The sequence below is a fragment of the Carcharodon carcharias genome, chromosome 10, assembly GCF_017639515.1.
Source record: "Carcharodon carcharias isolate sCarCar2 chromosome 10, sCarCar2.pri, whole genome shotgun sequence".
In the NCBI taxonomy this organism is placed as follows: Eukaryota; Metazoa; Chordata; class Chondrichthyes; order Lamniformes; family Lamnidae; genus Carcharodon; species Carcharodon carcharias.
The window spans coordinates 141,123,990-141,136,281 of NC_054476.1; the positions used below are offsets into that span (position 1 = coordinate 141,123,990).

Below are 12,292 nucleotides of genomic sequence, written 5' to 3' on the forward strand. Positions count from 1 at the left end.
CTCCAACCTTCACCCAAACCGCTCCCCCTGAACATCCTCCTCCTAACCTCCCCCACTTCCCCCTCCAACCCTCCACCAACAGCCTCCCCCACCGTCCCCAACCCCCTACCCCCAACCTCCCCAACATCCCCTTCAACCCAACCCACCACCACCCTCCGCGCTCCCCCCCAACCCACATATACACACACACACACTTTCCAATTGGTTCTAAAACTGCAGGGGTTTCACTTACCATTTTTCCAGTAGAACATTCTCTTGACAGTTGCTGCACTGTTGACCTTCGGGCAGCTTCTGTTTTCTGGTGAGCCCTTCAAAAAAATATCAGATCCACGAAGCTGCCTGAAGGTCGGAAGTAGCAGAGCAGCAACTCAGTGAAACTGACACTGACAGACCAGATTTAAAAAGATCAGAACCCTCCGCTTCCGATATTTTAAAGCTGGTCTGCAGATCATCCCCCCCCACCCCCACAGCCTCAGGCCCCGGTGTTTGGCACTGTCTGCACCTCCCACGTCCCCTGTTCTGGGCCCTGGTGCACGCTAACCTACACGCTCCAGTATGGCAATTCCTTGATTTCAAAATTTGCATTCTTTGTTTTCAAATGTCTCCATTATTTCGCTCCTCCCTAACCTCCAGCCCCACAACTCTCCAAGGTATCTGCACTCATCTAATTGTAGCCTCTTATGCTTTTAATCGCTCCACTATTGGCAGCCGTGCCTTCAGCTACCTGGGCCCCAAGCTCTGTAATTCCCTCTTTAAACCTCTGTCCAACCACCTCTCTCTTTCCATAAGATGCTCCTTAAAATCTACCTCTTTGGAAAAAAATTGGTTACTTGTCCTAACATCTCCTCGGTGTCAAACTTTGATAGAACTCCTACATTAACACTTCTATGTTAAAGGTGCAATATAAATGCAAGTTATTGTTGCTGTTGTAAAGCTGTAAAACCCAGATTCCAGGAACAGATGTGAACATAGATAGAAACAATTTTAATTTTTAATCCCATTTGTGGTATTAATTTCCTACTTTGAGGTGTTATTCCATTGTGTTATATTATGGTGTGACTGATGCAATTTACACCTGTAACTCTCCTCACACTAAACTCAAGGCTCAGTTCTTACTTCAGAGGGAGATTGACCAGTGGAGGAATGCTGGTCAAGCTATCCCTCTTTGGAAAGCAATGGAAATCAGAGAGCCACCCAGTCATGACCAGTCACCAGAAGTTAAATAGACCAAGGCTTAGCAGCAAATTGTCAGCTGCCTTCAGTCTCAAACAGAACTTGATAAAAAGTTATTAAATGTTGTCAATTACACTAAAAGGTCAGAAATAATGGTGGGGGGTAGGGGAGAAGTCAGTGAGCACCTAAATAAGGACCCATAATGGGGAGCTTGAGTCTAGAATCATATGAAATGGTCTGAGGGCCTCATGATCATGAAACTGGCGAGCTGTGGCTGTAAATTGGGCTGCATCGTGATCCAACCAAGTGGGCTCAGAACTAGATTGGCTAACTTGGACACTAGCAGTATCTCCCTACTAAACTCTGTAGGAAGGAGAATGGGAAGCAAATATGAGAGAGGCACCTCCAGGCTCCATATAAGGCAAGTGATGAAAATTGACAGCCTGCAATATGCCCTGTAAGGACCAATGGCTAGGTTGCTGTGGAGCCAGGAAACCATGCCAGTGCTTGCAGGTTGCAAACATCTCCTAGTCCTTGACCGATCTCAGAGCGAGGTCCTTAGACAAGTGCAGGCTATTCACTGGCATATCCATTAACATCTGTTTATGACAATCATCTGGAATGCCTTAATATCACCTGAGCCACTTTGGTGTTGGATGTATTGAAGGCATGGGACATAGCCCCTATGAAATCAGATTCTTGTGACCCAGTTTCAGCCATAAGAACATAAGAAATAGGAACAACAGTTGACCCTTGAGCCCGCTCCGCCATTCAATAATCAATTTTCTTGTGTTTTGATTTCCACATTCCCATCTACCCCCAATAACCTTTGATCCCCTTGCCTAACAAGAATCTATCTACCTCTGCCTTAAAAATATTCAGCGACCCCTGTCTCCACCGCCTTCTGAGGCAGAGAGTTCCGAAATCACACAACCCTCTGAGAGAAAAAAATTCTCCTGTTCCAAAAGGGCGACTCCTAATTTTAAAACAGTGCCCCCTAGTTCTGAACTCACCCACAAGAGGAAACATCCTTTCGTGCCCACCTTGTCAAGGCCATTCAGGATCTTGTATACTTCAATCAAATCACCCCTCACTCTTCTAAACTCCAGTGGAAACAAGCCCAGTCTGTCCAAAATTTCCTCATCAGATAACCCACTCATTCCAGGTATCAATCTTAACGTCTATCTCATTTGAACACATTTACATCCTTCCTTAAATAAGGACATCAAAACTGCACACAGTATTTGAGGTGTGGTCTCACCAATGCTCTGTATGACTGAAGCATAACATCCTTACTTTTCTGTTCAATCCCTCTCGTAATAAAGGATAGCATTCCTTTAGCCTTCTTAATTTCTTGCTTTACTTGCATACTAACTTTATGTGACTCATGTACTATAGCACCTAGATCCCTCTGCATCTCAGAATTATGCAGCTCCATTCTCCATTTAAGTAATGCTCTGCTTCTTTGTTCTTCCTGTCAAAGTGAACAACTTCACATTTTCCACTTGCCAGATCTTTGCCCACTTGCTCAACCTACCCCTATCCATCTGCAAACTCTTCATGTCTTCGTCACAACATACTTTCCTACCTATCTTTGTGTCATCTGCAAATTTAGCTACCATGTCTTTGCTCCCCTCATCTAAGGCATTGATGTAAATCGTAAAAAGTTGAGGGCCGCTGTGGGACTCCACTTGTCACATTCTGCCAATCAGGAAAAGACCCATGTATGCATGTATGCCAGCCAGCCAATCTTCTATTCATACTAATATGTTACCCCACTACACCATGCGCTTTTATTTTCTGTAATAACCTTTGATGTTGCACCTTATCAAATGCCTTCTGGAAATCCAAGTACATTATGTCTACAGGCTCCCCTTTATCCACTGCGCATGTTATTCCTTCAAAAAACTCCAATAAATTAGTAAAACATGATTTTTCTACCACAAAACCATGCTGACTCTTTCCAATTGCCTTGAGCTCTTCTAAGTGCCCAGCTATATCCTCATTAATGATCGATTCTAACAACTTCCCCATAACATACGTTAAGCTAACTGGCCTACAGTTTCCAGTTTTCTGCTTCCCTCCCTTCTTGAATTGAGAGGTTATACTTGCTAGAGTCATAGAGTCATAGAGGTCTACCGCACAGAGAAAGGCCTTTCAGCCCATCGAGTCTGCGTTGGTCAAACAATTACCTAATTATTCTAATCCCATTTTCCAGTACTAGGTCCATAGTCTTGTATGCCATGGCATCACAAGTGCACATCCAAATACTTCTTAAATGTTATGAGGGTTCTGCCTCTACCACCCTTTCAGGCAGTGAGTTCCAGATTCCCACCACCCTCTGGGTGAAGAAATTCTTCCTCACATCCCCTCTAAACCTCATGCCCCTGACCTTAAATCTATGCCCCCTGGTTATTGATCCCTCCACCAAGGGAAAAAGTACCTTCCTGTCTACCCTATCTATGTCCCTCATAATTTTATACACCTCAATCATGTCCCCCCTCAATCTCCTCTGCTCCAGAGAAAATAACGCCAGTATATCCAATCCCTCCTCATAACTAAAACTCTCCAGCCCAGGCAACATCCTGGTAAATCTCCTCTGCGCTCTTTCTAGTGCAATCACGTCCTTCCTATAATGCGGATTCCAGAACTGCTGTGGCCTAACCAGCATTTTATACAGTTCCAGCATAACCTCCCTGCTCTTATATTCTATGCCTCAACTAATAAAGGCAAGTATCCCATATGCCTTCTTAACCACCTTATCTACCTGTCCCGCTACTGTAAGGGACCGGTGGACATGTACACCAAGGTCCCTCTGATCCTTCCCACTGTCCTACCATGCATCATGCATTCCCGTGCCTTGTTTGTTCTTCCCAAGTGCATCACATCATACTTATCCAGATTAAATTCCATTTGCCACTGATCAGCCCATCTGACCAGCCAGTCTATTTGTTCCTGTAATCTAAGGCTATCCTCCTCGCTATTTACCACCCACCAATTTTTGTGTCATCCGTAAACTTACTGATCAACCCTCCTACATCCAAGTCTAATTTGTTTATATACACCACAAACAGCAAGGGACCCAACATCCATCCCTGTGGAACCCCACCGGACACAGGCAACCAGTCACAAAAACACCCCTTGACCATCACCTTCTGCTTCCTGCTATTCAGCCAATTCTGGATCCAATTTGCCAAATTGCCATGGACTCTTACCTTCGTTATCAGTCTCCCATGTGGGACCTTATCAAAAGCCTTGCTGAAGTCCAAGTAGACTGCATTAAATGCATTGCCCTCATCTACACACCTGTTCACCTCTTCGAAAAATTCAATCAAATTGGTTAGACATGACCTCCCCTTAACAAAATCATGCTGACTGTCCTTGATTAATCCCTGCCCCTCCAAGTGTAGATTAATTCTGTCCCTCAAAATTATTTCCAATAGATTCCCCACCACTGAGGTTAGACTGATTGGCCTGTAGCCTCCTGGGTTATCCTTTCCTCCCTTCTTGAATAACGGTGCCACATTGGCTGTCCTCCAGTCCTCTGGCACCTCTTCTGTGGCCAGGGAGGTATTGAACGCTCCTGCTATCTCTTCCCTTGCCTCAATCAACAGCCTGGGATACATTTTATCAGGGCCTGGAGATTTATTTACTTTTAAGCCTGCCAGACCTCTTAATACCTCCTCCCTTTCTATGCTAGTTTCTTTAATTATATCACAGCTCTTCTGCCTGATTTCCATACCCACGTCGTCCCTCTCACTTGTAAACACTGACACAAAGTATTCATTTAGAACCCTACTACGTCTTCCGGCTCCACAAACAAGTTACCACTATGGTCCTTTATGGGCCCTACTTTTTCCCTAGTTATCCTCTTAATGTACTTGTACAATAACTTTGGATTTTCCTCTATTTTACCCGCCAATGTTTTCTCATGCCCCCTTTTTCCTCTCCTAATTTCCCTTATAAGTTCCCCCTACACATTCTATACTCTTCTAGAGCTTCTGCTGTTTTCAGCTCTTGGTATCTGCCATAAGCCTCCTTTTTTCTCTTTATCCAATCCTGTATATCCCTCGACATTCAGGGTTCCCTGGATTTGTTGGTCCCACCCTTTATCTTTATTGGAATACGTTGGCCCTGTACTCTCCCTATTTCATTCACTCTGACGCAGATTTACCTAAAAGTAGCTGCTCGGAGCTCAAGTAGCTGCAGCTGGTGGCACTTACTGCACACGTGGTCAGTCAGAGTGCAAGGAGTGTCTAGGACTTCCCACATGTTGCAGGTGGTACATACATGGGAATGAGCTGCACTGCCATACTCCTAGTTGAAAAAAAATCCCTTACTTTAAGTTAAATACAGTAAAAAAAACATTAAATTATTTATGTGCTTTAAATAAAAACTATAACTCTTACCTTTCCTTAGCTTAATCTATTTTAAACTGGAGAAAATACTGGAGAAAAACAGTTACCCACTACTCACCAATCAGCTCTCACCTTTGTGCTGACGTCACTTTTTGAAGCTATCCCGCATTCACGCTGGTTCTGATCTCTCTGCCGCTCTCTTGTGCTGTCTTATGATGTCACTCTTGTTATTTTCAACAAGAACTGACTGCAGGACACACTTCCCAAACTGCTTCATCACAATGCTGGCTGCAGGACACTCTTTCCAGATTGCTTCACCACAATGCTGACCGTAGGACACTCTTCCCAGACTGCTTCACCGTGATGCTGACTGCAGGACACTCTTCCCAGACTGCTTCACCACGATGCTGACTGTAGGACACTTTTCTCAGACTCCTCCTGATGCTACTTTCCAGAATCTAGTGAATTTTGGAAAATTTACACCAGCACTTCAACCACCTCATTAGCCACCTCTTTTAAGACCCCAGGATGAAGTCCATCGGGACCTGGAGACTTGCCAGCCCACAGCTCCATCAATTTGCTCAGTACCGTTTCCCTAGTGATTTCAATTTCACCAAGTTCCTCTCTCCCTTTCGCCTCCTGATTTGCAGCTATTACTGGAATGTTTTTTGTATTCTCTATAGTGAACACAGATGCAAAATATTTGTCATTTTTTCAGCCATTTCCTTATTATCTGTTATTAACTCCTCACTGATACTTGCTAGAGGACCAACACTCACTTTACTAATTCTTTTCCTTTTTAAATACCTGTAGAAACTCATTATCTGCTTTTACATTTCTAGCTAGCTTCCTCTCATACTCTAAGCAGCCTGAGAAACAGATGGAATAAGGTCCAAATATCCCCCCAATATTCTTCCAAATTTCAGTGAGACTTTCAAAAATAGACATGATCATTTTCATGGCCAAATCCATCGGGAATACTTCAATCTTTTTCTGACTGTTTTATAACAATATGAACAGGTTGGAGTTGGCTACTTTGGTACTGGTCCCTACTGGATGAACATACCTGCTGCTGGATAGGTGGAACAGAGCAGTAGATGTGTTGTGCCTGCGGCTGATGGCACAGTATTTCATGTTGTCCATTCTGCTCAAGCGTACACCCAGGCAGGTTGTTGGTTTCATACTTGGGATTCTGGATCTGTGAAAGAATGAAGACCAGGTGTAAAGAATCTATTCTTAATTTTTCTTGGGCTGTGGCTTTAAAAACTACCACGTCTGCAATTGAAAGGCATGCTCACTGGGACAGGATGGAGAATATACGATGTTGCTATCTCCTGGAACAGATTGTGCCAGGCCGGACAAAATGGTGCTGGAAAGGGGTCCTGATCCTGATGAGGGGGAATCTCATAGAAACCTATAAAATTCTAACAGGACTAGACAGGGTAGATGCAGGAAGGATGTTCCCAATGGTGGGGAAGACCAGAACCAGGGAGTCACAGTCTGAGAATATGGGGTAGACCATTTAGGACTGTGATGAGGAGAAATTTCTTCACCCAGAGAGTGGTGAGCCTGTGAAATTCATTACAACAGAAAGTAGTTGAGACGAAAACACTGTATGTTTTCAAGAAGGAGTTAGATATAGTTCTTGTGGTGAGGGATCAAAGGGTATGGGGAGAAAGCGGGAGCCGGCTATTGAGTTGGATAATCAACCATGATCATAATGAATGGCGGAGCAGGCTCGAAGGGCCAGATGGCCTACTCCTGCTCCTAGTTTCTATGTTTCTATCTAAGGGGAACTGCCTAGCAACAACATTTTAATTGGCTCCTGATCAGGTGACAAAGGTTTTGTGTAACAGCAGTGAGCAGAGAGATCCTAGCCTGCGAAGAGAACATACCTAAAACCTCTCTCTCCAGTTTGTAAGATTTCAGTAAATCTACAAAGCTAGCTAGCTGGCTTTTTCTTCATATCTCTGTAACCTGCTCTCTCTGAAAACCCCCCTATCAAGAGATACATTGAAAAGTAAGCTTTCAACCAGTGAACTACAGACTGAAAGTGCTGGAAGACCATCTCATGTCATTAACAATGAATTGCAAGGAATTTGGGAAAACTTCAATCCCTCTGTTCCTGTACTCTGGATTGGTGCTATTGAACTGTTTTATCTCACCCTTAAAATCTATGTTTTCTATGTCTAATGTGTGTGTTTGTGCATAGGGGTTAAGAAGGGGTAGAATTTAAGTTATAGAGCTAAAAGTTAGCAGTTCATATTTCTTTGTTTTGCTACTGGTTAAGGACGATATTTTTAATAAACGGTTATTTACTTATTTAGTTTACAAATCTGGTGCTTGTATTCTGTTAACCTAAATTAAACAGTTAGGTAGAATTGGGGCAATCTGGTGGTTTGGTCAAACTTTTCACATTTGTCTTGGCTCGGGGAGCAGTGGGGCTTGATATTACAGTGCACTATCCCCAGTGAGTTGTGACACGAGGAATGAAGCACAATGAATGACTGAGGTGGCTGATAGTTGCCTGGTTAATGGGAGATCTTTTCACCTGAGGAACAGACTAGTCAGGAGGTAGCATATTCACTGAAGTTTCTATACCAGCATTTTGTATATTTTGACAGCCTCAAGGCTGTAACAAAATAGGGAAACCTCTGTACTTTATATCACACAATTATAGCTGCAGAACAGGACAGCCCCGAATGAATGTCAAGATCTTGATCTCTCTGTCCTCACCCTTTTCCCTGCACCAACACAGTTTATATGCTGCCTAAACTGCTTGGAGTAAGAGGCAGAATTATAGCATTGTCCTCCCACCATGTGCCAGTTTAGCAGCTTGCTAGTGAGGTCATAAGATGATTGGCACATTCACCCAGTGCCTCAAGAATCTTGCATTCCTAATCAAGCAACCATATCCTTAGATTGCCTGGAACCATTAACAGAAATATATCCCTCGATATTAGGTGACACAGATCGATGTAATCTTTTATATTTTCAATTTCTCGCCAAGTTTTCCAAATGTTCTCTGGTTCAGTGTCTGTACTAAATGGATCTTCCACTAAATTCTTATAGCTCCCTCTACATTAAATACAAGCATTGAGAGTGGTATGCTTTACATTTACAACTATGTAGCCTGTAGTGTGCCTCAGATTGACAAATGGTAAAGGTGTGAATGTTTCACTTAACTATCCAATGGTGAACTAATGACATCAAATCAATTCAATAGTTCTGGGGATGTTGCAATTATCCATCAGCTGGCTCTATATTTGATCTCTTTGTATTTTATTGGGTTTTCTTTCACCAAGTTCCCTAAATTTTGGGACTTACTGGACTTTTCTTAAAGCACATGGGCCAGCAACAGCTATGTTGGAATTGGTGTGTAGTATGATTTTACAATGTAATAGCTGAGTCCTTTGATTTGTCTGTTCACTGTCACTGGCTCCATTCCTGTTCCAGCTGAGGTGGACTTGGGACCTGTCTCCTCGCCTTGTCCCAGAAAGTGGAAGGCAATGGCAAACCATCACTGACAAAAACTGCCAAGAAAATGGCTCAGCGTGAAGCATCAGCAGACAATGAGCCAAGGACCTGCCTTTGGGCAGTGCACACATGATACGACATGAAGAGATCAAGTATGATTATTTGTGGTGATGTGGTGCATCTAGTGTATGGGTGATGAGAGTAAGTATGCTTTCTGCTTTTGTGTGTGAGTTGCTTCTCATTTTCATTAGCAGCAAATACGAAAAAGAGAGCCAAATACATAGGCTCTCCCTGTCAGTACACAGCCTCTCCATCGGCAAGTTGTGCATCCTTGTGGTGACACATGGAAACTGTGTCCCTCACAGCCCCAGGGTAAAGCTTCAGAGGAACTCAAAGGAGGTTTGGTCCCAGACATGCAATGTGCAGGCCCATGGCATGTGGACACTCGCTGGCATTCGTGAACCAAACCTACGTGTCTGGGCGAATACCTCCACTGCCTTGTGGATACCTTGGGAAATTGAAGGCTAAGGGAGTAAACCCATTTTTTAAAAATGTGGAGAGGGGTGCCCTGATGTTTGGATAGCCCAAGATTTCCATAAATTTGGCCCAGGCTTGCATTTTTCACAGTCCCATTTATCAGTAGGAGGTTATTTAGAGAGCAGCCTGTGAGATCATAAGACCATAAGATGTAAGAGCAGAAGTAGGCTATTTGGCCCATCATCTCTGCTGCAATGTTCAATGAGATCATGGCTGATCTGATAATCCTAAACTCTACTTTCTTGCCTTTTCCCTATTACCCTTGATTCCCTTACTGATTAAAAATCTGTCTATCTCAGCCTTGAATATACTTAATGTCCCAGCCTCCACAGCCCCCTGCGGTAAAGAATTCCACAGATTCACTACCCTCTGAGAGAAGAATTTCCTCCTCATCTCTGTCTTAAATGGGCGACCCCTTACTCTGAGATTATGCCCTCTGGTCCTAGACTCTCTCACAAGGGAAACAACCTCTCAGCATCTGCTCTGTCAAGCCCTCTAAGAATCTTATATGTTTCAATAAGGTCGCCTCTCATTCTTCTAAACTCCAATGAGTACAGGCCCAACCGACTCAACCTCTCCTCATAAGAATATCCCTCCATACCTGGGATCAACCTAGTGAAACTTCTCTGGACTTCCTCCAATGCCTTTATACCTTTCCGTAGATAAGAGGACCAAAACTGTTCACAGTGTTCTAGGTGTGGTCTAACTAGTACCTTGTATAGTTTTAGCAAGACTTCCCTATTTTTATACTTCATTACCTTTGAAATAAAGGCCAACATACCATTTTCCCATCCTATTACCTGCTGAACTTGTATGCTAACTTTTTGTGATTCATGCACAAGGATCCCCAAATCCCTCTGTGCTGCAGTTTTCTGCTGTCTTTCTCTATTTAAATAATATTCAGCTCCTCTAGGCTTCCTTCCAAATAGTATAACCTCACATTTTCCCACATTATATTCCATCTACCAAGTTTTTTGCCCACTCACTAAACCTAACTATATCCCTCTGTAGACTCTTTGTGTCATCCTCACCACTTGCCTTCCCGCCTATTTTTGTGTCTTCCACAAACTTGGTGATAGTATATTCACTTCCCTCATCCAAATCATTCATATATATTGTAAATAATTGTGGCCCCAGCATTGATCCCTCTGGCACTCCACTGGTTACAGGTTTCCATCCTGAAAATACCCCCCTTATCACAACTCTCTGTCTTCTATTCGTTAGTCAATCCTCTGTCCATGCTAATATACTACCCCCAACACCATGGGCTCTTATTAAGTAGCCTTATGTGCAGTACCTTCTTGAATGCCTTTTGGAAATCCAAATACATTACATCTACTAGTTCCTCTTTATCGATCCTGCTTGCTACCTTCTCAAGGAACTCTAATAAATTTGTCAGGTATGATTTTCCCTTAATGAAGCCATGTTGACTCTGCTTGATTATATTATGTATTTCTAAATGCTCTGCTATTACATCTTTTATAATAGACTCTAACATTTTCTCAATGATGCATGTTAAGCTAACTGGCCTACTGTTACCTGTTTTTTGTCTCCCTCCCTCTTTCAATAAGGGTGCTACATTGACGGTTTTCTGGGATTTTTCCAGAATCTAAGAATTCTTGGAAGATTACTACCAGTGCATCCACTGGTGTAGCTACTTTCTTTAATATCCTAGGATGCAACCCATCAGGTCCAGGTGACTTATTGGCCTTTAGCCCCATTATTTTTGCTAGTACTTTTTCGCTAGTGATTGTTGTTATGTTTATTTCCTCCCCTCACTTTTGCCCCTTGATTATTTAATATATTTGGAATGCTATTAGTGTCATCTAGTGTAAAGACTGATGCAAAGTATTTATTCAACTCCTCTGCCATTTCCTGGTTCCCAGTATTATTTCCCCAGCCTCATTCTCTAAGAGGCCTATGTTCACTTTGGCCTGTCTCTTCCTTTTTATATATTTAAAGAAGCTATTACTGTCCACTTTTATATTACTTGCTAGTTTACTCTCAAAGTTTGGTTCCTTCTTCTTTATTTTTTTTTGGTCACCTTTTGTTGGTTTTTAAAACTTTCCCAATTCTCTGGCTTGCCACTAATCTTTGCCACATTGTATGTTTTTTCTTTCAATTTGATATTATCCTTAACTTCTTTGGTTAACCATGATTGATTTATCCCCTTCCTAGAATCCTTCTCCTTCACTGGGATATATCTTTGTTGCAAGTCATGAACTATTTTCTTAAACGTCTGCCATTGTTCATCAACCGTCTTTTCTGCTAAACTCCTTTCCCAGTCCACTCCAGCCAACACTGCCCTCATTCATTTGTAATTATCCCTATTTAAGTTTAGCGCAGTTGTTTCTGGCACAAGTTTCTCACTCTCAAACTGAATGCTAAATTCTACCATGTTATGGTCACTGTTTCCTAAGGGTCTTTCACTCTAAGATCATTTATTAAACCTGCCTCATTACATGTTACCAGAACCAAAATACCCTGATCCCTGGTTGGATTCACATCATATTGTCCTATGAAACTGTCCCGAATACACTCTATGAATTCTTGGTCATGGCTACCTCTGCCAATTTATCAAGAAATGGCTGTAGGCACTTGATATTGCAAAGGCAATGGGCCCTGACAATATTCCGGCAATAGTATTGAAGATTTGTGCTACAGAGCTCGCCACGCCCCTAGCCAAGCTGCTCCAGTACAGCTACAACACTGGCATCTACCTGGCTGTGTGGAAAATTGCCCAGGTA

The 12,292-nt window shown here is 42.8% G+C and overlaps 1 protein-coding gene across 1 annotated transcript in view; it reads right to left on the reverse strand.

The window, feature by feature from the left end:
* Positions 1-12,292, reverse strand: part of LOC121283499 (forkhead box protein N1-like) — a 68,217-nt gene that overhangs the window by 37,117 nt on the left and 18,808 nt on the right. The window contains exon 3 of the mRNA XM_041198151.1: positions 6,598-6,729. Within this exon, the coding sequence (XP_041054085.1) occupies positions 6,598-6,729 (132 nt within the window). The remainder of the gene's footprint in view (positions 1-6,597; positions 6,730-12,292) is intronic.